The sequence below is a fragment of the Eptesicus fuscus genome, chromosome 16 (genome assembly GCF_027574615.1).
Source record: "Eptesicus fuscus isolate TK198812 chromosome 16, DD_ASM_mEF_20220401, whole genome shotgun sequence".
Classification (NCBI taxonomy): domain Eukaryota; kingdom Metazoa; phylum Chordata; class Mammalia; order Chiroptera; family Vespertilionidae; genus Eptesicus; species Eptesicus fuscus.
The window spans coordinates 25,730,067-25,756,633 of record NC_072488.1 but is presented as its reverse complement, the minus strand read 5'-3'; the positions used below and the strand labels follow the sequence as shown (position 1 = coordinate 25,756,633).

At 41.8% G+C, this 26,567-nt stretch overlaps 2 protein-coding genes across 7 annotated transcripts in view; one reads left to right on the top strand and one right to left on the bottom strand.

Annotated features, from left to right (window-relative positions):
- The window catches only part of FBXO11 (F-box protein 11), an 89,735-nt gene extending 86,206 nt beyond the window's left edge, over window positions 1–3,529 (top strand). The window contains exons 20-23 of one of the 3 annotated variants that reach the window (XM_054727911.1): window positions 987–1,094; window positions 1,405–1,513; window positions 1,977–2,075; window positions 2,190–3,529. In XM_054727911.1, the coding sequence (XP_054583886.1) occupies window positions 987–1,094; window positions 1,405–1,513; window positions 1,977–2,075; window positions 2,190–2,319 (446 nt within the window). In that variant the 3' untranslated portion in view covers window positions 2,320–3,529. Of the gene's footprint in view, window positions 1–986; window positions 1,095–1,404; window positions 1,514–1,976 lie in introns of all 3 variants that reach the window. The other 2 variants (XM_054727912.1, XM_054727910.1) reach the window with 2 other exon arrangements.
- On the bottom strand, window positions 3,496–26,047 carry MSH6 (mutS homolog 6). Of its 4 annotated transcripts, none has more exons than XM_008162156.3 (10): window positions 25,685–26,044; window positions 19,545–19,744; window positions 15,620–15,786; window positions 8,047–10,591; window positions 6,339–6,607; window positions 4,850–4,967; window positions 4,603–4,692; window positions 4,087–4,241; window positions 3,786–3,985; window positions 3,496–3,668 (listed from the first exon to the last, which is right to left on the bottom strand). In XM_008162156.3, exons 1-10 carry the CDS (start codon window positions 25,927–25,929, stop codon window positions 3,587–3,589), a joined length of 4,071 nt encoding a protein of 1,356 aa, XP_008160378.1. In that variant the 5' UTR covers window positions 25,930–26,044; the 3' UTR covers window positions 3,496–3,586. The 4 variants fall into 4 exon arrangements, with proteins under 4 accessions (XP_008160378.1, XP_054583883.1, XP_027995770.1 ...); XM_054727908.1 differs by having other exon boundaries at window positions 19,545–19,724; window positions 25,685–25,929; XM_028139969.2 differs by lacking the exon at window positions 4,603–4,692 and having other exon boundaries at window positions 25,685–26,047.
- Window positions 26,048–26,567: the final 520 nt, after the last annotated feature.

Sequence of the window (26,567 nt, the reverse complement as noted above, 5' to 3'; positions counted from 1 at the left end):
TTCTGTTACCTGTAGCTTGTTTTTTTCTAAACATTAAAAATGGTTGGTTTTTAGTATATTATCTTTTGCTTAATAACTTAAGGTGTGCCAATTGTGCTGCCAAAGTGGCAGAATGCCTATCTGTTAACAATGAGAGTACCTAATCCAAGTTCTGGATTCTTCCACAAACCTATAAGAAATATTGCTCTTTGCTGTTCAGTAGTAATTATGAAACATTAATTGGGATAGAATAAATGCAGCCTTTGTACTGCTATTAGGAATACAGAAAAATTCTAGTCCTCTGACCTCACACATTTTTTTTACATCTTGGTAAATTAAATCTAAGTATCATCCTATATAATAAAAGCCTAATATGCTAATGATATGCTAAGGATGCTCAACCGCTCGCTATAATGTGCACTGACCCCAGGGGGCAGACGCTCTGATAGGTTAGCTTGCTGCTAGGGTCCGGGCAATCCAGACTTGAGACAGGCCAGACACGCCCTGGTGCCCTCCTGCGGTCCCTCTGGCTGGCCAACTTCCCGTGTCCCTCCCTGGCCCTAATCGTGCACCAATGGGGTCCCTCAGCCTGGCCTGTGCCCTCTCGCAATCCGAGCCAGTTTTGGCCCGATCCCGCAGGCCAGGCCAAAGGACCCCCTGGTGCACAAATTCATGCACCAGGCCTCTAGTGCATATATATTTCAACTTTTTGCTATTGCATTTACTTTTAATAATCCAAATAACCATCTAGTTCCTTTTCAGCATATAAACCAGCTGCTACCTAATCATATTTCTAGGCACTGTTCTCTTAGTTTGCAAAATTTTAAAATGTCATTATTAAAAGTGGTGTGAACCATCTTGTATCGTGCCATTATAATTATTAACCGTGGAAAATGTTACTATCAGTGATTCAAATAAACATTTGTACTTTATTCCCTAGTTAAGAATTAAGTTTCTTTTAAGAAACTAGATAAAGTGATGCATCTGCTATTTAAATTTTACTTTAGGTATTGAAATTACAAATCATGCAACTGCAACATTAGAAGGCAATCAGATTTTTAACAACCGGTTTGGAGGCTTATTTTTAGCATCTGGTGTTAATGTGACAATGAAAGGTATGTTGGAGTCTACATTCTGCTTATAAATACATGCACTATGCCATGAAAAGATAATATTCAAAAGCCACTGTTCTTTGGTAACTTAATTCCTTCTGTCACTCTACAAAGTTAGCAACAGCTGGAACTATTTTCAAAGAAAAAAGTTTTGACTTACTCTAGTTGGAATGTGTTGTACAAGGACAATCCATTTCTTTTCTTAGCTTATTTACTTCATTAAACTCTTGACTTATTAGAATAATCCTATAATCTATATTTTTAGATTAAATCTGTCCTCTAGAATTTTACTTTTTTTCTTCTTTTATTACAGATAACAAAATAATGAACAATCAAGATGCCATAGAAAAGGCTGTTAGTAGAGGCCAATGTTTATATAAAATATCAAGTTATACCAGCTATCCCATGCATGACTTCTACAGGTATATTTCTAAATTATTTGTTAGTCCAGAAAAGGAGGAAGATGGTGATTCCCCCCCCCCTCCCCCTTAAATGTGTGAGTAAAGGCAAGAGTAAATTGGGTATTTGCCAGTGGAAAGATCACTTAATTGTCCACAATGACTTCTATGATGAATCTATTGGAGGATCCTGTTTGAGACCATAAATATCAGAAAAAGCACAAGTCATTTAAGTGTGGAGTGGATGTTGATTCCTTTCCCCAAAATTGTTTCAGTAGTGCTTAATAGGCAAGTTTCAACGGCCTTTCTATAACTGTTTTCCTCAGCAGAGCAAACAATCCATTTAATTAATTTTAGTCTCTACAGAACTGTGGGCTAGAGCCACAAAAATTTTTAGTCGTTTTTGTAAGCCAAAGCTCATAGGGTAATATATACAAACAAAATTTTGAATAACACGTTTAAGAAAAATAATGTTTTTATTTTTTAGATGTCACACTTGTAACACCACAGATCGAAATGCCATATGTGTGAACTGCATTAAGAAGTGCCATCAGGGACATGATGTAGAATTTATTAGACATGATAGGTATGTAGCATACTTGCCTGTTGTTATCACCCAATTATGCCCCCTCCCCTCCTTGCCTATTCTGTTACCCAATTATCCCCCCTTCCTAATTTTTCGGTTTTCATTTTGCTTTAGGTTTTTCTGTGACTGTGGTGCTGGAACACTGTCTAATCCTTGTACATTAGCTGGTGAGCCTACACATGATACAGATACACTATATGACTCTGCTCCACCTATAGAATCTAATACATTGCAGCACAACTGAATTCCTTCCTTAAAGAAAAAGTTCTGCCATTCTAACATCATAACTTAAAACATTTTTGGAAGATTTAGTACTTGCCCATGCTACAGGAAGAGACTGTATTAAAAATGGATACATGAGGTCAGTTGACACTATGAAGCTCAAGCTACCAAAAAAGAAAGTGGCAATATATTGACTCAGGATCTCAAAGCTGGGTGTTTTAGCATTACTGTGTAAAGACATTTGAAGGGACAGAAGTGGGGGGGAAAAAAAAGCTGCAATTTTGTACAGATACCAACTTCTGAAAAAAAAAGCTGGTGTTTTTACAACTAGCATTGAATGCAGTCCAATTTGCAGTAGTACTCTCTTCAATAGACAAGCAGCTTTGTTGCTGCCTTTATGGACATGGGTACCAATTGCTTTTTGTAATATGGTAAAAAATGTGAGCTAGCACTTCTGCGTTACTTTTGATTTTTTTTTAACATGTATTCAGATTGAGAAATATGATTTTAATGCTTTAATCTCATGTAGTTTGTTTTTTAATTTCAAGCAAAATCTTATTGTACTTGAATGTGCCCTGTTTTGTTAGCACACCTAGACTTGCTGTAACTGTACTCATGTCCCAGTATGTACGTTCTTTCTATGAAAGAGAAAACACTAATCTTAAATTATATCCAGCAATGTTTCTGGTATCCTTTAAGAAAAGTTAAGACTATTATTTCCTTCCCTTCCCTGTGCAGCATTCAAAATCACCCCTAGAAAAGTGAGTGTTTTAATGAGACTTCCTAGGAAGGGATGCACTGTAAAACAAAAGTATTCTTGTAACTCAGTTTTGTGAAAGGTAAAAACTACTATGTTTTAAAGTACACTTTAGAAAGTCTCTTCAAAACAGTCCTGTATTTGAACTCTGTTCATAGTTTGTTTTGTTTTTTTCTTTTTGAACAGTTTAGACAAACGGCTGGAAATTAAAATGATTTCCTGCATTAAGCTGAGACAAGTATATATACAGCCCTATACAGTTTCATAGCTTCCCTCCCCCATTTATGTGTATTGGTGACAGTGGGTATAAACAGCCTGAAAGTGTATGCATGTACCATAACATCTAGACTTAATATATTGTGAAGTATTCAATAACCATTATGTAGAAGGTAGGTAAGAATTAAAAGGGTTTAATTTCCTAGAAAGAAAATGGAAAAATGGTCATTTTTAAAAAATAAAGTTTATTAGATCATAATGTCGTCTGAATTTACCACCTTTGTCAAAAAAGCCAACTCAAAGCTTCTGATGTAGTCTATAATTCCTCAATCAAAGTCAGCAACTTATGGACAGCTTCAGCATCTATAGTTGACCTTTCACTAGCCAGGCAAACTTCCCTTAAAATTAAAAATAAAGAGGGGGGGTTTAGTTCACATTTTCCACACTGCATCACCCATCCCTCTTTGTTTTAATAAGGTCAGCTGCATGGCAAAATTATATCCAATTATAATTACCGAAATAATCTTAGTGAATGAGTCGTCTTCTCAAATTCTCTTGCTTTTCTATGTCCCTTTTGAATAACCTCCTCCGGAAGATTAGCAAGCCTTGCTGCATTAAAGCCATAGCTTTTAGGACAAGCTCCCTTAATGAATTTATAAAGGAAGGTAATAGTCTCTTGACTGGGATCTTCACATTCATTTTCTACCATGCATGCCTAAAAATGAGAGAGATTACATTCACATGCTAGCAATGGAAGTATCCAATTTGATTCTCTCAGAAACCTAATCAACTTCTGAATAAGCAGTTTGCACATACCATATGTCCTAAGCGCACTGCAACGTTTTGAGAATAATCTTCAACTAACGAATGATAGTGGGTAGAAAACAATGTACGACACTTTATATTCTCAGCAAGTTCTTTAACAACTGCACTTGCTATTGCTGTCCCATCAAACGTTGCAGTACCTCTTCCTGTGAAAGTAAAATAAGCATAAATTACAAAGCAATGCAAAAAAAAAAAAATCAGGATACATCAGTTAAAAGTTTTCTGCATTTAGGACCTGTTTAGCCAAATAGGTAGCTTAGCCCTTGGAGTGGTACTGCTCAAGTTATCACAGGTCTTCACAAACTTCCTGTTAGTTCTCCTTAAATAGCCTCATTATCCCCATATTACAGCAACTAAATTTGAATAGGATTAAATTTAATAATCAGACTTGAGGGATATCTCATCTTCAGTTGTGGGTCTATGGTACAAAGGTGAGTCCATTGATACTCTTTTTTAAAATAACTTGGTTTTAAAGATTGCGTTCAGATGGAAATTTTAATGTCTTACCTAGTTCATCCACCAGCACCAGAGAATGTGCTGTTGCATGTGTAAGTATACTGGCAGTTTCACTCAATTCAACAAAAAATGTACTTTCACCTTGGGGGAAAAAAAGTCACAAATGGGTGATCATTTTATTGGAGCAATTTACTAATTGAATAGCCTGAAAGCATTCTGCTTCACATAACACCAAAAAAATATAAAACATCAAATAACAAAACCTTACACGAGAAAAAAAAAAAAAAAACCACCTCACCTGACATTATTCTGTCTGAGGCACCAAGTCTAGTAAACACTCTATCAATTGGTGTAAGCCTACACACTTCAGCAGGTACGTAACAACCCATCTGGGCAATTACAGCTAATAGGCCAGCCTGTGAATGAGGGAGGAAAAGGTATTTTATAACTGGTTTAAAGAATATCATAAGATAGACAGGCATATAGAGAAACATATCTCTATACACAAAAGACAGTAAGCCAAGCTAAACATTAATCTTTCCTAAGAAACATGTAGGGAGAGTCCAACACTATAAAAAAAGAAAAATCTTCAAAATCCTAAATAGGGAAAGTGACGCTTAGAAGGCAAAAGGCTTAGGGGCCTGACTTTAAAATCTCAGCTTTTGTATATTAACCCACAACACTAGTTGATTCTCAACTCTGGCGTATATACGATAGAATCAAAATACCCATGCCTAGAACCAATTCCAAACTAAATGAATTCATTTCAGATGATAGAATCCTCCCTGTTCATTTTTGTTCAACTCTGTGATTTGATTTATTAAAAATAAAGTGCTTTGGCAACAGACACTAAAATCGAAACAAGAGATTAGCATGGGTATGCAAATTGTCCACATTTTTTTTAAGGTTGAAAACCATTATACTACACTGTATGTCTCTCTCTAGGTAGCAAATCTGGTGAACGTCAGTATAATATATAATATACCATATTTTCCGGCATATAAGACGACTGGGCATATAAGATTTTCCTGGGTTAAAGTCATATGCCAGAAAATACAGTAGTCCAATATATCTAATCCATAATATATAATTCAATCAATATAGTCCAATATACCGTATTTTCTGGCGTATAAAACGACTTTTTAACCCAGGAAAATCTTATACGCACAGTCTTACACGCCGGAAAGTATGGTAGTACAGGAGAGCAGGAGGGTCACCAAACATTTCTGTCAAGGGTTCAATGTCTTTGTCACATACTCATTTTTTCTACAACTCATTAAAAATGTAAATTATCACATAGGCCAATCCTAGGTATAAAGACAAAAATATATTTGTCTTCCCTAAAAGCAGTTCCCAACAGTTACTATGTTACAAATTTTATTTGGTTTTCTGTCTGAATAAGTCTGTCATGGTTCTTTTGTAAGAATTCCTTTAAGTCTAATTGAAGGGCTTTCCTGAAACATTTGCATAATTTTCATTCATTATATGCATCTACCTTCAGGGGAAATTAATTCAAATCAAAAATCTTATAAAGAAATCATGACCTAAAATCTCCCTTGCCTTTTTTATTCTTCCCTTAACATCAGGCAGATAGCGATATTTGATCATGAGAAAAAGACAATACTCAATTTTATAACTCAATGAGCCTTCCCTTTGACTCCTTAAGTCACTGATTGAATCCTATGTAATTCATGTGCTATTTGGAAAAGGATGGCCTAAATATGTAATACATTCATTCTTAAACTGTTACAAGTAACTTTCTGTAGCAAAACCTGAAGTCAGTTTACCTGTCTCATGAGTGTAGACTTGCCTCCCATGTTAGGTCCAGTAACAAGCACACAAGCAGCTTTGCCATTTTCTTCCTCTTTCTCCTCACAGCCTATTAGAATGTCATTAGGAATAAAGTCATCTCCAAAAAAAGTCTTCGTAATGCAGGGATGGCGGGACCCTTTAAGGTCTAAGAACACAGGAGTGTCTTCTTTTGGTAATAGAACTACTGGACGACACATAGGACCATCACCCCCTCGACTATAGTTAGCCAAGCACAGTAAGACATCTGTTAGAGAGAGAGAGTGAGGTTCATCATTTTTGAGGTTTCTTGATAATCAGAGAGCCAACTTCTATAAAATGTCTTCCAAAAATACTTTTTCAGTGTGGGTGGTGTGTTCTACTTCCTTCCAGTTTAGACAAACAATAGTGACATCATTATCACTAACTGCACAATACAGCGCTTTCATTAACTGTTCATGAGTCATTAGCCTAAGTGTTATAGTATGTGGTTTCATTATGGACTTTATAATTCTGAAGCTAAATTATCACTTTTGGGGAGAAGCAGAACATTCTGACATAGGTACAATTGTAAGAGGAAAATTCACCAATTTTGAACACCTGTGCTGAGGGAGGATTTTTCTTTTAGTTGATTTTAGAGAGAGGAAGGAGAGGGAGAGAAAGAAACATTAATAGATTGCCTCCCATCCATGATCCTTCAGTGCACAGGACAACAAACACTGCAACCAGCTAAACCACACCGGCTAGGGAAAGGAAGGATTTTAATATACCCACCAAACTTTGAAGCTGTATTGGCTTAAGGAAAAAATGTGGCACACACAATACAAAAATATACTATTCTATTCCTGACAGTTGGGTTCAGATCACAATTATGCTACAAATTTAGGTAAACTGGTAGCTATATTTTTTAAACACACACACAAAAAAAACCCTCAACTATAAAATAGGGCTCCATATAAGTTGGCCATTAAATACAAAGAAAAATTTATGAAGCTAAAAGATTATAAAATTACAAATATATAAATTAGTGCTTTTAGAAATCAACTGTAGGAAAGTGTGACAACTTGGGCTAAGAAAAAGGGAAGATTAAAATCTTTTGAAAAGGCATGTCAGGATTCATTGAAATACAAAAAAAAAATGCAAAACTCATGAAAAAAATTAAGTGATGGGTTAAGGGATAATTTGAAATTAACACAACAAAAAATAGGAGATTAAAAACGGTATTCATGAAAAACTAAAAATTCAATGTAAATTGTCTCAACCCTGGCCAGTGTTGTTCAAGGGTTAGAGCTTTGGCCTGTGCACCAGAATGGCCTGGGTTCCCTACCAATCAATGTGTCTCTCTCAAATCTGTTTTTCTCCCTCCCTCCCTTTCATTCTCTCTAAAAATCAGTGGAAAAATATCCTCAGATGAGGATTAACACACACACACACACATAAAAAAAAAATATTTTTAAGACTGAAGGAAGGCCAGAAGGCTACTAATAAGTCTCCAGTGACTAACTTACATGACTATGGCCAACCTACTCATTTTGTCTAGTGAGGAGGCAAGTATATTTTATACTTGTCAAAATGTAAATAACCTTACTTGTGTTTTAGGGATATGCATCAATGGGGACTCTCCAATGGACTTAAATTTTAATGCACAACTGGAACACAGGACTTTACTAACCAAAGCCTTGGAAGCAAGCTTGTTGAAAATCTTACCCAACACTGCGATGCATTCTACAGCAGCCTGCCAATTCTTGTAATTTTTATCAAAGTTATAGAATAGTCGTCGCATGCAGTCCTTCAATGATACGTCTCTCCGTTCTTCCGCATTTATAAGATTAGCCAACTTCTTCTCAATAGTTTTGGTCCAGTATCGTTTACAGCCCTTCTTGGTGGATTTCAACTCATATTCTTCTGGCAAATTATGGGTGATGAAATTCTCAGGAATTTCCAACTGGTAACGGTTTCTACCAATTCCCCAATATACTATAGTTCTACAGCCAATTCGACTGCGCTGTTTCTCCAAGTATTCCAAGAGGCTCTGCTCATTTTCTTTTATGTCAGCAAGAGCTTGGTCATAATCAGAGTCAAATCCTACTTTGGGAGTAATCACTCCAGTCTTTCTAGCCTTTTCATGGTCAAAGGCTGTATCCCATCGGTTCAGTTCTACAGTTAAATCGGGAAAATGACCTTCAGGATTTTTCGTCTGTAGAGTAATGACCTGCTTAAGAATTTTAGACTTGAAGTCATCAATGACTTCTTCCATAGTCCCTATAATTTTACATATTACTTTGAATCCTTCCAGAGCAGAAAGGAAATCAATAATCTTTTTTTTGCTGTATGTAGTTTCTTCATACATTATAGCCCTGCTATCTGGGTGGTTCTGGCTCTTCAAGGGAGACCCAACATTATGAATTTTACTCAATAGCCTCTCAAGGTCTGGAAGCTTCTTTAAAAGATCTACAACCTCAGTGATTTTGTCAGGCACAAACATTAGGTCTTCGATAGCATCTAAACGATCATTGATAGCAAAAGGGTTACACAGTGGGGCACACAGCCACTGCTTTAGAAGCCGCTTACCAAAAGGAGTATGGCAAGTATCAATCTTCTCTAGTAGGGTACCTTCAGTAGAACCATTTGTTCCATTCAGAAAAATCTCCAAGTTGTTTAATGTCACAGAATCTAGCACCATTCGTTGATTGGCTTTAGAAAAAACAGCACCAGGTCTTGTAGCACTGACCATGTCAGAATCCAAGGGAATATATTCTTCAAAATTAGCCATTGATAAAAGCTCCTGATCAATAAGGCATTTTTTGAGGTAGAAGACACAACCACCTAGAGCAGAGAGGGCCAATTCACTCTTTTCTCCTGGTGTCAACCCAACAGAATCAGACTCTGAAGTCATACCTTTAAGCACATGGGGTAACACCACCCCACTGTCCTCATTTAACTTTTCTTTAAAATATCCTTCTTCAAGAAGAGTTCTCAAAGTTTTGGCTGCATCCCAAAACTGGGAGCCTGGTATCAGACCTTCCTGAAGAGAGGAGGATAATGAACCCTTCAGAATCATCTTGGTTTCTGTTGAGAGATTTCCTCTCTCAAACAAGACTTGTACTGGAGGATAATGTGCCACGAGAGTCCTAAACCTTGAGCAATGGCGATCATCTGCAAACTGTCCTATGAAAAACTTTCCCAGAGAGGCATCAACAAAGCAAACACCATATACTCGAGTGTGGCCAGAAGTATCTTCCTCTTTTTCTTTAAGGCTAAGTAGATACTTACTGTAGTTCTCAGAGGGGTCACCTTCCAGCACACTGTACGTCTGTGTACCCTTAGTAATGATCCTACAAATCTCCCTCCTCACCACTCTATCATGCTTAGATATGTGTGCCATCTTTCGGCATCTTGCCTCCATCATTTCTGGGGTCTCAGTCTGTTCCACCCGTGCTACTTTATAGCCCTTCTGAACCAGAGAATCTGAGTATCGTCCAAATGCAATTTCAGGGAAACCAGAATGGGCCCAGTTGCCTTTCATGAATACCAGCCCTAGTTCACTGACTCCAGTAAGAGCATCCATGTGGTACAGCTCATAAAACTTCCCAACCTTATAAAATATGACAAGATCAAAGTTCTGAGACTTAATCTGCCACCACTTCTTCATCCCAGGAGTACAGGAATTAAGGAAATCCTCAGGCACGTAGAGTGTAGATGCATCAAAATCTGGATGATCGGGTCGCCTCCTGTGCACATCTCTTCTCTTTTCCTCCTTAAGCCATTCTAAAGTTTCATGATACCAAACAGCTGGGCGACTACCATCATCACATCTTCCACTAATATGGGCTAGGGATTCAGAATTTTGAGGGGCAGAGAAAGCACACAAGGTATTCCTGGTTTCTGAGGAAATGCCAGTTGCTCGTTTACTGACGGGGGGCGTTTCCTTCCTTGAAGTTTTCCTTTTGAGAGAGCCGTTTCCAGTCACCATTCTCTTCCGCTTTGGAGCAACTTTGACAAAGCTTTGCAGGCCTTCGCTGTCACTATCCCCCACTCCACTGCTTATTTCATCACTGCTTCCTTCTTCCTTAGCATCTGGCTTGAATTCCACATCAGAGCCACCGATGTCACTCTCAGAGTCTGATATGACTCTCCGTTTTTTAATTTGGCGGCTACTTCGCCTAGATCCTTGCACTTTAGGCTGCACTTCCTCTTCGCTCTCAATTTCATTATCTTCTTCATTCTTATCTGATGCATAAGTTGCACCTACCTGGCAGGCAAGGAAAGAGCATGTAAAAACAAAGCAAAATTTGGAAAAGTACAATGCTACTGTGAATACCTCTCATATACCAAGAGAAAAACCCGTGGCAAAGCCAGGTGCCACATGAACCGCATCCAGCATGGTCAGTGGTGAACCTGAGAGGGAGGCAGTGAAGGATTAAAGAAAACAGACAAGAGAATATAGTTGAGGCCAGGTGGATCACTGCACCTGGATGAGGAAACTGTAAGCATTTTATAGTCAGATCACATAAAGCAAAACAAGGGAGTGGTCAAGATGTTTACAGTGTTCTTTCCTATTGTTGCACTTCTCTGAACTCTTATGAAACTTTGTTTTGGCAGCACTTGCTGCACCTCCCACAGCCCACATCCCTCAGCCACCTAGGATCACAGGGTCAGACCATAAGGTCAAGCTTACAACCACAGCCTTTGGCTATAATTGTGCTCAAGCTGGGACTTATATGTGGCTTTGCCACAAGAGGACCATGCCCTCTCATCAGTCTGAGGCTTGAACCTGTCCAAATGCTGTAGCCACTCTCCACAAAAAACCAACCTTGAAAAATGAGAATTCTCTTTCTCAAGGAATATCAATTTGTTTCACCTAACATTAAAACAGGTATCACACTATAAGATTAAGCAATTCTGTCATGACAGTTATATCCTATACAATAGTGATGAAGCATGACCACATATATCACAAATGCCCATCTACCTAATAAAAGAGTAACATGCTAATTGACCATACCTTCGTGATATCCACCAGCCAATCAGTAGTGGCTATGCAAATTAACCCAACAAAGATGGCGGGTCCATTTGCATATGCAAGCACCACAGCAAGGGGGGGGGGGAGAGGCAGCCACTCCGGGCCTCTGGGAAGCATGGGAAGGCAGCTCCAGGACGAAGCAGAAAGGTGGCTCTGGCCTGAGTGAAGGCAGTGGTGGCAGCCTAGGAAAGGAAGGCCCATTCTTGCACGTATCTTCGTGCATCGGGCTTCTAGTAATTGATGTATTCATTAGTCATAGCTATAGAAATAAAATCTTTAAGTCTCCCTGTTTATCTTCCAGGGTTACCTCTTCTACAGATAAACGTATTATGTAGTTTGTTTACCATTTTATATACCAATTTTTTTTTTCCAATCCTCACCCAAGGATATGTCCAGATAAGGGGAAGAGAAACATCTATTTGCCTCCCTTACACACCCAAACTGGGAATCAAACCTACAACCTAGCCCGCCTGTGTTGCTCAGTGATTGAGCATCAACCTATGAACTAGGAGGTCATGCATGGTTCAATACCGTCAGGGCACATGCCCACGTAGTGGGCTCAATCCCCAGTAGGAAGCATGCAGGAGACAGCCAATTAATGATTCTCTCATCATTGTTACTTCTCTCTCTCCCTCTCTGAAGTCAATAAAAATATATTTAAAAAAGAAAAAGAAAAAACACAACCTAGGTATGTACCAACTGAGAATTGAACCCATAACCTTTTGGTGTACAGGATGACATTCCAACCAACTGGGCCCCTTTTATATATTCTTTAGCATAATAAAGCAGTAAGTAATCTACACTAATTCTAGGCCCCTTGATCTTCCACAAACCAACAGTATCTTCTTAGGCAAAGCACATCTACTTATGGATCTCTATCACATACATAAGGTTATGTGATCTCTGTAGTTACTATCCATCCAGTTCTAAACCTGATTAATGTTATGACCCCGTGGTCTCAACCTCAAAATTAAAAACTTTTCTTTCATTTCTCTTAAAATACTCATTATGTTAACTCACATATTCCCTCATCTATAAAACAGAATAAAACAAAAATCAAGCTTATAGATGCATCTCTTTTATTTTTTTTTAAATATATTTTATTGATTTTTTACAGAGAGGAAGAGAGAGGGATAGAGAGCTAGAAACATCAATGAGAGAGAAACATCGATCAGCTGCCTCTTGCACACCCCCTACTGGGGATGTGCCCGCAACCAAGGTACATGCCCTTGACCGGAATCGAAGCTGGGACCTTTCAGTCCACAGGCCGACGCTCTATCCACTGAGCCAAACCGGTTTTGGCAGATGCATCTCTTTTAAACACATATGTCATTAATTTACTAAATTAGAAAATGTTTTAAATGAATAAGTTAATTGTTTTAAATAAACAAATCACTTGTTCATTTTCTTAACAGGATTTAATTCCATCAAATAGAGACCATTAACATTTGAAACCAAGGTTGTACTTCAAGGTTACTCAACCTCTATCCTTATATAACAAAAAGTACTAGAGCATATGAATGGATAATAAATTTCCTAAGCTTATTATTGGATACCACGACCAATTTTATCACTATGTCCTTCCAGCCCTAGCTCTCTACTTATTACCACCTCTTATAGCATGTGTCTTCCAGCAGGCTTGAGGACATTAATAAAATGGGATGCTGGGCTGCAGAGACTCTATGTAATCTAATTTACCCTACAATACAGGGAAGTATAGAAGTATGTGTGCATGAGTACTAAAGTATAAAGTATATGCAGAAGTGAATATAAAACCAAGATGGCAGCATAGGTAAACACCTAAACTGCTGCCTCACACAACAATATCAAAACTACAACTAAGACAAAACGGACACCATCCAGAACCACAGGAAAGCTGGCTGAGTGGAAATTCTACAACTAGAAGAGGAAAGCACATTGAGACTCAGAGGAACTGCAAAAGGCTGAGGTACAGAGACTAGCATGCGGAGAGGACGGGCGGCTGTATGCACGGGCGGCTGAGCGCGCGCAGCTGACTTTCTAAAGCGGGAGAGAGAAGGAAGCTCCAACTGCGCTGAACTCCAGTCCCGGGCGAAAGGCTGGGAAACCAGACTCATTGGGGGGGGGGGGGGGGGGGGATCTGGACTGTCAGAAAAAGAGAAAGCACACTGAGACTCGGGAGCTGCGGAAGGCCGAGGTCAAGAGGCACGTGCGCACGCAGAGAGGACTGACTGCTGAATGCACGGCAGCTGAGTGTGCGGCTGGCTTTCTAAAGCAGGAGGGAGAAGGAAGCTCCAGACTGCACTGAACTCCAGTTCCGGGCAAGTTTCTGGGAACCCCCGACTCATGTGGGGAGAAACTGGACTGTCTGGCAGCGGGCGAAACTCTAGGGTGGCTTTCTCTCAGAGGTGCTTGCAGCAATTACCGAGGGACACTGAGACCCAGGGCCCTCATAGGGCAGGGCTGACGGGAAACCAAGGCTGTCTGCTCAGCCCTGAAACTCCGCCCCATCCAAACTGAGCACAGAGGCTTTTGCAATTTTGCAAGTCTTGTCTCATAAGAGTGTCTCCAGCACAGAAGTTCTCCCGGCATAGAAACAGCTGATCCTCACAGCCAACTGGCCTGGAGGTCAATTCCTCCCAGTGATACCAACAATAATCAAGACTTAACTACAAGGCTGAGCACACAGTCCACAAAGAGTGTCCACCTCAGGTAACTGGGGAAGCTGAGCCACTGTGCCCTAGAGGACACCTACCACACAAAGCTACTCTACCAACTCAGGGAAGCAGCGAAAATGCGGAGACAAAGAAACAAATCACAAATGAAAGAAATGGAGGAAAACAAACGACTGAATATAGAGTTCAAAACCACGGTTATAAGGTTTTCAATAATTTCCTCGAAAAGGCCGATAAATTTAGCGAGACCCTTGAGGATATGAAAAAGGACCAACTAGAAATTAAACATACACTGAATGAAATAAAAAACATTATACAGAGACGTAACAGCAGTCTAGAGGACTACAAGAATCAAGTCAAAGATTTGAAATACAAAGAAGCAAAAAACACTCAACCGGGAAAGCAAAAAGAAAAAAGAATCCAAAAAGTTGAAGATAGTGTAAGGAGCCTCTGGGACAATCTCAAGTGTACCAACATCCGAATTATGGGGGTACCAGAAGAAGAGAAAGATACTGAAAACTTCCCCCACCTGGTGAAAGAAATAGACTTACAAGTCCAGGAAGCACAGAGAACCCCAAACAAAAGGAATCCAAAGAGGACCAAGACACATCATAATTAAAATGCCAAGGGCAAAAGACAAAGAGAGAATCTTAAAAGCAGCAAGAGAAAAACAGTTAATTACCTACAAGGGAGCACCCATACGATTGTCAGCTGATTTCTCAACAGAAACTATGCAGGCCAGATGGAAGTGGCAAGAAATATTCAAAGTGATGAATAGCAAGAACCTACAGCAGTGATGGCGAACCTATGACAACCATTTCTGATGACACGCGGCCGCATGCCGAGGATGAAACATTTGCTGCTCCTGAGGATGAAACATTTGCGAGTAGTCTTGGAGTTAGTTTTTTTCCTCAAAGTGACACACCAAGCTGAGTTATGCTCAGTTTTTTGGCAAAGTATGACACACCAAGCTCAAAAGGTTGCCCATCACTGACCTACAACCAAGATTACTCTACCCAGCACGGCTATCATTCAGAATTGAAGGTCAGATAAAGAGCTTCACAGATAAGAAAAAGCTAAAGGAGTTCATCACCACCAAATCAGTATTATATGAAATGCTGAAAGGTATTCTTTAAGAGGAAGAAGAAACAGGTAAAGATAAAAATTATGAACAACAAAGTGACAACAAATACTATGTATCAACAAGTTAATAAAAAATCTGATGAACAGAATAAACTAGTGAATATAATAGAATCAGGGGCATAGAAAGGGAGTGGACTGACAATTCTCAGGGGGAAAGGGGTGTGGGAGGTGCGGGAAGAGACTGGACAAAAAGCGCACACGTATGGATGAGGACAGTGGGGGGGAGGTGGGGGGGAGGTAAGGGCAGAGGGTGGGGTGGGAATCGGGTGGAGGGGAGCTATGAGGGGAAAAAAAGAGGAACAATTGTAATAATCTGAACAATAAAGATTTAGTAAACTTAAAATAAATAAATAAATTTTATTTAAAGTATATGCAGAAGTAAAACAAGAGAATGTCACTTTAATATGCCACCCCTTTTCCATCATTCTCCTAGCCGAAATAACTGTTTGCAATGTCTCACCTCCATTTCTTCCTCTTCTGGTTCTGAGGGCTCATCACACACTGCCAATTCAAGCCTCTTAATCTTATCTTTATTCAAGGCTTCATCTGCACGTTGCATTGCTCTAAGTATTTCAGGCTTTGCACTGTAAAAATGACCTCCTTTCTGGGCTTCCTTTGATTTTGAACCTAAAAATATATATTTATAAATAAGAATTGTTGGCTAGATAGTTGGTTCAACCTACAACACCTGCCCAAATGAACAAGAATAACAACAATCAAGTATAACTTTTGCTATACCATTATTTTTATTAATATAGCTAGATCAATAAAGCCCACAAGGAAGTTATCTTCAGGGTAAAACTATCAGTGAAACTGAAATTACCTATTTTACTTCCTTGCACTTATATCACCCAGGACCACGTAGTTGCTCTTCTAATGACCTGGAACTATAGCCTAAACAAATAGGTAAGGTATACCGCTTCAGGTGAGGCATGAGATGTAAAGGGGTTTGTTTTGAGGCCCTTTTTTTAAAAAAATTACTTCAGGAAGGTAAAGACTACACACAGTTCAATGAAGTTATGATAACTAAAAATAAGTTTACCCTGCCCGGCCAGCATGGCTCAGTGGTTGAGCATCAACCTATGAACCAGGAGATCATGGTTCAATTCCCAATAGGGGCACATGCCCGGGTTGCAGGCTTGGTCCCCAGTGTGGGGGCATGCAGGAGGCAGCCTATCAATGATTCTCTCTTATCATTGATGTTTCCATCTTCTCCCTCTCCCTTCCTCTCTGAAATCAATAAAAACTTTAATTTTTAAAGCTGTAATATTAACTGAGCAAAAAAGTTAATGGTACAAAATTACTTGGTTCTTTTCTAGGAATCATAACTAGGAATGTCTGTTTTCTTCTGCCCAAATATAACTATAATTTAAAAACAAACCTGAATCTAAATTTGAGAGATCCAAACTTCACATTATTTACTTCTTTCTGTATACTAAAACTAATAGGACATCCTAAATTTTCATGAATTTAGCAACTTTTATGGGCTGCCTAAAATAAAGCTGTTTTCCCATTTCTCTAAAAAGCTGCACCAAAGCTACAAATTGCAATAATCAAATTCATTTGTAGAGAGGCTCTCAACTTTCCTCAGTGTGCCTATTGCAGTTGTACTCACCCCTCACCTATCTAAATTCATTTGCCAAAGCTATGTTTAGAATCTCAAAGTTACTCCTGGAAAAAGACCTCATTCAACATAGGGTCCAACTCACTCATTTTACATGAGTGAACAGTATCAGAAATAAATTACTTTGGCCTTGGCCACTGTGGCTCAGTTGGTTGGAGCGTCTCCCATACACCAAAAGATGGCAGGCTTGATTCCAGGTCAGGGCATATACCCAGGGTTCAGGTTCGGGTGCATACAGGAGGCAACTGATGCTTCTCTCTGACATTGATGTTTCTTTCTCTCTCCCTTCCTTTCTCTAAAAGTCAATTCAAAAAAACTTTTAAGAAATTACTTTGTTGACCGAGATGGTACAGCAAATTAGTGGAACAGACTAAATTTCCTGCTTTAGCTCTCTGGGAAGAAGTCAGAGAAAAGGAGGTCTTGAAGACAGGATCAGGGGGCGAGCCCCAGGTCAAGGTGCCGCTGCCCACTGCTCCCCTGGCTACGTGTCTCCTGGGGACCCTTAGAAATAAAAAGTTCATGCCTGGGAAGGGCCACAGGTGTGCTCTTGCGTGAGCCCACATTGAGTCTTTGTCCTGAAGGCTTTTTATCTTTTTTTTTTTTCCGCAGGCAAGAATCTTAGGGAAGACTTTCAGTAGACTATTCATCAACTTTCCAGATGCATTTTTATATGCTAATGCATCAAAATGAGTCTTTTGGGGTGTTTTGGATAATAGTTTGGTCTATTTTACTGTTTTACTTTATCTTAGATCTCTCTGGCTTTAATGCGGGTTTTGTTATTTATTCCCCAACCTCATCTGTCCTTGGGTTTAGCTGACCCAAATGGCCTTGAGTCTTTGTTCTCTATTTTCCCAGGCCGGTGTGATTTAAGCTATGTATTTTCTGGTTAGGAAGGAGGGTACAAACAAACCATTTACTCTCAAGTGTCCTTGGTTAGGGAAGATATGGTCTTGTAACTCACAAGCTGCCCAAATTGTTGGGCCTTACTTAATTTTCTTGTCTCTTCTGATTCCACAAAATGAGTTAAAAAATGTCCTAGGCTGGCCACAGCCAGTATGATTCAGTTGGTTGGAGTATCATCCCGTACATCAAAGGTGAGTTCAATTCCCAAATGGGGTGAATACCCAGATTGCAGGTTCAATCCCCGGTTGGGGCATGTGCAAGGCAACTGATCGATGTCTCTCTCTCCCTTCCTCTCTCTTAAAAAAAGTCCTAACTTGGAAAATCTGAGGATAAAGACTTGTTCAGGTTCGATGCTTGAGTGTACAGTCACTGTGTTATGCAATCACACTATGCATGCACTATATAATTCAAGAGATTTGACAGGGTGCACAAAACTAACCCAATTGAAACTACACACTTATAGTCTGCTGGTATCTGTGAAATATGGCTGGACCTGAGAAGAGAAAGTTCAAATTCCAGAAGTTTGATATGAAAGTGAACTCAGATGTGCTCAATGGTGAGGATTTTTTTTTTTTAATATTTTTTATTGATTTTTTACAGAGAGGAAGGGAGAGGGATAAGAGTTAGAAACATCGATGAGAGAGAAACATCGATCAGCTGCCTCTTGCACACCCCGTACTGGGGATGTGCCCGCAACCAAGGTACATGCCCTTGCCTGGAATCGAACCTGGGACCCTTCAGTCTGCAGGCCGACGCTCTATCCACTGAGCCAAATCGGTCAGGGGTGAGGATTTTTTTTAACCTTTTTTTTTTTTATTGAGACAGAGAGTAGTAAGTGGAGGAAGAAAGGAAGGAGAGGGTAAGAGAGAGAGAAAGAAACACTGATTTGTTGTTCCACATATATATGCATTCATTGGTTATTTCTTGTATGTGCCCTGACCGGGGATCAAACCAGCAACTTTGGTGTATCAGAACCATGATCTAACCAACTGAGCTACCCAGCCAGGGCATAAGTGAGGATTTTTAAGGCCAGGAAAGCATACATCTCCATTTGTCCTAGAGAATGCCATGTATCCTGATTGCATTACCTTTCTTTTTCATACTTTAAGATATTGTTTAATTTACCCTTTTCATGTCTGAATTTGATATTTTGGTCCAAATCTTAAGATCCGATTATGCTATCATCTTTCCTTTAAGGACATGATATGCCCAGCCAGTGTGGCTCAGTGGTTAAGTGCTGACCTATGAACCAGGAGGTCACAGTTCTATCCCCAGTCAGGGCAGTAGGGGGTGTGCAGGAAGCAGCCCATCAGTAATTCTCATCATTGCCAAAACCGGTTTGGCTCAGTGGACAGAGCGTCGGCCTGCGGACTCAAGGGTCCCAGGTTCGATTCCGGTCAAGGGCATGTACCTTGGTTGTGGGCACATCCCCAGTAGGGGGTGTGCAAGAGGCAGCTGATCGATGTTTCTCTCTCATCGATGTTTCTAACTCTCTATCCCTCTCTCTTCCTCTCTGTAAAAAATCAATAAAATGTATTTTTAAAAATAATAAAAATAATTCTCATCATTGATGTTTCCCTCTCTGAAATCAATAAAAATATATTTAAAAGGGGGGTGGGGGGGGCATGATACTGCTGTAAGTCACTTAAAAGGACACAAATATTCCACTCCACACACCAACTAGTTGAAGATCAGATACATCTTAATCCTTTTCCCATGCTAAAACCTTTGCTCCACCACTCCTATTCACTGTATGGGAGATGCTGACACTTCACATGTGTGGGCTATCATTCTCATACATACATACATACATACACACACACACATATACTCTCACTTTTCAAAGTGACTCTCTTACCTGTATATGGCTTTAATAGCCTTCTGCTAACCCATCCCCTTGTTGGGCTGTCATCAAAAAACTGTACATGAACTCGGGCAGACTTCCCTTTCTCACGGATGAATGTTCCATCAAAAGGGTGGTTGTAAACCAGGCAAGGCCACCAGGGATAACCCTCCATCTTGGCCCAAACCAAATCACCTGGTGAGAAGTCACAAGAACTGTTGCCAAAAGGAAATACATAACTTGGTTAATATTTGGTTAAGTTTCATTAAAGGGAATTACCCATGAATAAACAATTCCAAGGAAGGTATTAAGACTCCTCTGAAGTCTTCTGGCATTAACATTCAAGCATAGACATTCTAAACTTAATGATTTTTCAAAATCAAATGATCAAGTTATTTTTTTAAACAATAAGCAAATAACACAATACATAAGACATAAGCCAAACATAAGTAAAATGAATTTTGCTATTAAGATGAAAAATTGCTCAGAATCTTTTGTAGAATGTTGATGGCAAGAAAAAGGTATAGACTCGATGTACATATTGCTCTCCAAATTACGAATCATACCTATACTTACTCCAATATGGTATATGTCAGGAAGCGGCTACAGTATTTATTAATAAAATACCAAACATGCCCACTATGTAATTTGCTAATTATATTAACTACCAGTGGCCCGGTACATGGAATTTGTGCACAGGGGAAGAGGGGTCCCTCTGCCCAGCAGCCTGCACCCTCTCCAATCTGGGACCCCTCGGGGGATGTCAGACTGCCGGTTTAGTCCACAGGGATCGGGCCTAAACCGGCAGTCGAATATCCCTCTCACAATCTGGCACCGCTGGCTCCTAACCTCTCACCTGCCTGCCTGCTGATCACCCCTAACCACTCTGCCTGCCGGCCTGCTCACCCCCCACCACCGGCCTTCTTGCCACCAACTGCACCCCCCCTTGCTGGCATGATGGCCCACAACTGCCCCCCCCATGCCGGCCTGCTCGCTCCCAACTGCCCCACACCAGCCTTCTCGCTCCTAACTGCCCTTCCCCTGCCAGCATGATCACCCCCAACTGACCCCCCCTTCCGGCATGATTGCCCCCGCCAGCCTGCTCACCCCCAACTGCACCCCCTGCCGGCCTGATCGCCCCTAACCGCCTCTGCCTTGGCCCTGCCACCATGGCTTTGTCCAGAAGGTCTCCCAATCTAATTAGCATATTACCCTTTTATTAGTATAGACTAGAGGCCCGGTACACAACATTCGTGCACTGGGGAGGGGGGCTCCCTCAGCCTGGCCTGCACCCTCTTGCAGTCTGTTGCCACTGCCGCTGTGCTCGCCAGCCGAGCCCAGCTTCTAGCTAAGCAGCGCTCCCCGTGTGGGAGCGCACTGACCACAAGGGGGCAGCTCCTGCATTGAATGTCTGCCCCCTGGTGGCCAGTGCATGTCATAGCGACCCGTCATTCTGCCTTTAGGTAGATTTGCATATTAGCCTTTTATTATATAGGATTACCTCATTAGACTTTGCTTGTGCTCTTTAGTTAAGCTCCTCTATATCCCAAACACTACAAAAGCTACCTAGCCCACTACTGCCCACCTGCTATTAAAAATCTAGTTTTATGGGGGGAAAGTCAACAGATAAGTGCCCAAAATATAGAGTGCAAAATGCCTACAGAAGCAAAATAGATTTAATCTTCACAAAAACTGATTTAGCCCTGAAAGCTTCCTGCAAAAGGGAGAGGAGAAAGGGGAGAGAAGAGAGAAGAATCTAGCTAACAGACTACAGAAGAGCCCCTCAATGATGGAGAGGCCACAAAGCTGATAAACCCTGCTAAAAGGTTCACTGAATAACTACTAGAATAAGTAAATTACAAACAATATTTTAAACTTTTTATTTTTTTAATATTTTAGACATTTTAGAAAGTGATCATTAGTCAACTGAGGCCACCTTATTCAGACCCAATCATGAAATTAATGTGTTCCTTTCTTCAAAATATGTGCGCAAAGAAACCGGAGCATAACTTCAGCTAGTACTTGTCTCAAGGGCCTTTATAAGTACATATAGGCTTTTCTCAATTTATAGAAATCTATAGCTACCTATAGTTTATAAATATTGCCACCAAGCTAATCATATGGGTCATCTTCAAACAGGAAGCTCTGTCTGCACAATTCAAAGTTCTTATCATAGCTTCTTCCTTACTAATATATCTATTAATTAACAGGAGACAAAGACCCTTATCACTGTGCATCACTGTGAGGAATGGTTTGTTTACAGGCCTCCCCATAGTCAAACAGGCTTTCCCTTCACTTAGGCAGATAGCCACTTAACCACAAAGCCTATCACACTAGTATCAGAAAACCACAAGCTGCCCTGGCCAGGTAGCTCAGTGGTGAGAGCATCATCCCAATACACCAAGGTTTCGGGTTGGATCCCCAGTCAGGGCACATACTACAATCAACCAATGAGTGCATAAATAAGCGGAAACAAATCCATGTTTTTTTCCCCTTTCTCTCTAAAATCAATATTTAAAAAAAACAATTTTTTAAAAAATCTAGTATCAAATGCCCATCTTTCTTAAATACTGTGGAAATGGTCCCCATAGTAGAAGGTCAAGTGTAAATAATGCTATGCTTTTACATTGTTTATGCTTTTAAAGGTCTCCTGAGGTCCTTACTAACATTTGAGGTCAGACCTCAAAAAACAAATGGGCTCTCCCTCTCTTCCAACTTTCCCTTTCCTCTCTCCTTCCCCACAGGTGTGTTACCTTGCCTTTCTCGCTCTAAGCTTCAAGGGCCCTTCCTCTCCCATGCAGCCCAGCTGGCTCACTTCCACTATCTCTATAACTTTCTAAATAAACTTTCCTATAATTTGAAGAAAAAATAGCATATGCTCCCTACACAATACATAAAGCACAACCATACAATAAATGTGTCTGTTTAACATGAATGCAGGAATAATGTATTCATGTTCAAGTAAACTGTCTGTTAAGGATGGTGCATATGTAGAGAAGGAAAAAATATTTTTCCCTTCTACCCTTCTGAGTTCTTGGCTGAAACCTTCTGTAATAAAAGATCAACAAGAGAAAGGCAAACAAAAGACTATTAACATGCAGACCTCCTGTATTCATGGGAGATACTCAGTAACTCCCAGGGACAGCCCAAGTCACCACCTTAAATATCACCTGCAGTTACAGACAAAAGAAAGATGGAGAGGCAGTTAATTAAGGAAGATTACCAGGAAAAGAACAGTTAACAAGGGTAAGGTTGTTATGCAGATTTAAGTTGTGCCTTCTCCAGTAACAGTCTTATAATTTAGTCATCCTTCTTACTGGTACACAGAGGGGAATATCCTTACAAATGGAGATTTCCTTTATAAATGTAAATTTCCTGTACAGATGAGTAACTTCTAGTTTTTCTTATGTCTGCTATTTCTCAAAAATAATCAGGTCAAAATTTTTATGCTAAAGACGCATATTCTGAGAAGGCACATCCTGCTACTCTTCACACAACTATATAAACTTTTGAAAGAGTTGCTTAAATGAGGGCAACACTATAATTACACTTGGACTATGGAAAAAGCTGTAGAACATTAAAAACTTAGAGGACATTTCAAATCAACTACTCAGAACCACTAATCAACTCTTGGATCTCGGAGTTCTTTGATGGAGGAAAAGGGGACACATGCTAACCTCAGGGGAGGCCTGTGTGGCAGTCTTGCAAACTCAGAGACCTCAAGTAACCACAAAGGATGATCTGAAATTAGAATTTTTTAACTAAAAGCAGTTTATGGTGGATAGTCATGTCCTAGGCCTGTATCTTCCCTGATAAAGGTCAATCTTTAGCTTAACCGAGTCTTCTATTGTGGGGTGTGTTTTTTTCATCTACAATAACATCTCTTTGGAATGTCAAAGTAATTTTCTTTTTCCAGACCAATCAAAGCACAGGCACCATTCTGTGGAGACCACAAACCCTCATTGTTAATGAGTTAATTGTTTGTGTGTTTTTTCTGTTTTTTAACATGTTTTTATTGATTTTAGAGAGAAAGGGAGAGGGAGAGAAACATCAATGAGAAAAACATGATCATCGATTGGCTGCCTTCTGCACATGCCCTGCTTGGGATGGAGCCCAAAATCCACTGGGAATCTAACCAACGACCTCTTGTTGCATGGTCGACGCTCAACTACTGAGCCACACCGGCCAGGCTTGAGTTAATTGTTGACTGTAACTACTCTATACCTACCTATGTAAAAGAAGTAGGTGTCTGTCATTTTGCTTTTTATTCAATCCCAGAGGTTTCCCCACTTTGCTTTCTCCCATCTCCCTAATTTTTCACCAATGGATTTCATGTAACCCATGTGCTTAATTGCAATGTATAAAATAAGGTGCAAAATTGCCCTTCTCTGGAGCATTATCTCAATTAGTTGAGATTTTGCTTCCTGGCAATTGTGGATAGTTTGGCTCAAATAAACTCACAAAAATTATCTACAGGTTTGAATGTGTGACACTTTATATCCCCTGAACCTCTGTTTCTTCATACTTTCAAATAGCTACCATAACACTTTATGCCTAAAACAACACCTGGGATACAGTAAATGTGAGCTTTTCAAAATATCACCCTCTACTCTGACAAAAGGGCAGCCAAACCCTGGAATAGCACTGAACAGCCCAGAAAACAGGACACTTCCAGGCAGGCTTCCCCCACAATCCCGTTGGTACATGGCTGCCCAGGGCCAGATCCAGTATTTACAGACTCACTCAACTCCAAGAAAATTATGGTATCCCATCCTCCCATAGAACCGTCAACGAATAATGCACTATTTTATAAAACAACATTTTCTCCAACTCGACACATACATCCCATGTGTCAAAATAGATTATCGGGTGGGTGGAGGTGGAGAAGGTAGTATGGGGAGATAAACATTGATGGGGGGGGGGGAATTAAATTAATAAAAATTAGCCCGGCCAGTGTGGCCCAGTGGTTGAGCATCGACCTATGAACCAGGCGGTCACAGTTCAATTCCCAATCCCCGGTTGTGGGCTCGATCCCCAGTAGGGGACGGACAGGAGGCAGCCTATCAATGATTCTCTCACATCATTGATGTTTCTATCTCTCCCTCTCCCTTCCTCTCTGAAATCAATAAAAATATATCTTAAAAAAAAAAAATTCTCACCCTCGCCAATGTTGTTCAGTGGTCAGGAGGCAATCAGCCAGCATCTCTCTCTTTCTCACACAGATGTTTCTCTCTCTCCCTCCCTCCCTCCCTTTCACTCTCTGTAAAACAATTACAAAATATCCTAAGGTGAGGATTAAAACGTTTATTAATAGATTCTCAATTTTTCACTTATTTTGGTGTATATTCTGTCTACCTACGGGATAACCCAGGCGGATCCAGCACTTTCTGCTCCCCCAACCCCGTCCCTACCACTCACTGGGACCAACCAGGCCGCCTGGTTTGGCGGTGTGACACACCTCCGACGCTCTCAGCTAGAGGCCCCCCCAACTCCGAACTCTAGCACAACAAAAACTCAAAAACCAGGCCGGGGGCCCATCGCCCCCGTAGCGTCTTGGCACCGGAGTCTCCTATCCAAACATCAAGTTGAGTTCCCCGAACGTCTAACAGGAGCCCCAATCCACGATCCCGGTTTCTGGAGGGGAAACCTTCCCCGGGCACCCACCCGCCGGACGCCGCGCACGCACCCCCTCCCGCAGGCACTCCTTTCTCTCCGTCACGCCTCCCCGGCCTCGGGCAAGCACCACCTCCTGCCTCGTGCTGGGTATGCACCCCGAAAAGCAACATGCAAAGCTCCTCCCCCTCTTGGATCAACCACCCGCGTTCCCACCTCTCCATTCTCCCCGTTATCTCCAGCAGCTAGCACTGACTGCTCTCCTCCACCCAGACCCCCAACCTCTTCCTTCCAACTCGGCCGTCTCCCCTCCCCCGCTTCCTCCTGAGGCCCATTTCCTCCGACCCTGTTTACCATCTACACTCCCAATGCCACAAACTCGGCCCCGACACACTCTCAAGCCAAGTGTGCAGCCCCACCTCCTCCGAGCAGCCCGGGGCCCGGCCGCACACCCCCCAGGTCCCCAAAGCGAGCCTCCCTTCCCTGAGCTCCGCGGTCTCGCCGCCGAGCCCCCGCCTTCGGCCCCACCCCCACCCCGCTACCTGGAGGAAACCGCAGGAGTGGTCGACCTCCGCAGCCCTCCGTTGAGGTTCCTCGCCTCGGGCGGCGACGCGGAGCGCCCGGGCCCGACCTCGCTCCAGGCCACATCCTCGCTGGGGGAAGGGGAGGCCCCGGTGGCAGCGGCGGCGGCGTCTGCACCTGAGGCCTTGGCCGGGGCCTTGTTGGCATTCTTCAGCCCCGCCGGAGACTTGGGGAAGAAGCTGTACAGCGTGCTCTGTCGCGACATGGCGACAGACGGCGAGGCCCAACCGCTCGGACCGGAGCGAGCGGCCAGAGGGACTGCATCCACCGCGCGGCGCCTGCTGGCGGGAAAGCTGGGGGGGAGGCGCGCGCTGCGCTGGAGGGACTCTGGCCTCAGCCGCCAATCGGCGGGCGCCTCGGTGTGCGCGGGTGGCGTCACGGTGACGCGCGCCCGCCTCGCCCCCTCGAGGCGACGTGGGGAGGGGCGGGGCCGGCGCGCTGCGCCGTGCGCAGTTGCCCGCGTGTCCCCCACCCCCAGCCCCCGACCCCAGCCCGGCTCCAGCCCCCGAGGTGGGAACGGCCTGGAGCCTGGCGCGCAGACGCGGGGGGCTGGTCTGGACTGGAACACCTCGGCCGGAAGCAGGGCGCAGCGGCGGGGCTACGGGTCGCGAAAAGCCTTTCCTCTCTGCCTGGAGAGCGGTGGTCGTGGGGGCTGCGAGCTGGGGGCTGGCTCGCGGGTGCCTAGGTCTCGGGGGCAAACCGAAGGGCGCGGGAAGAGACCCTTGCAGGGAAATGCCTGCCAGCCAGCGCCTGATTGAAAAATCCTGCGCTTGGAACCGGAAAATAAGACTCAAAGACTTTTGTCAGCAATCTATCAAATCTCTTCACGTTGTCTTCGCAAAC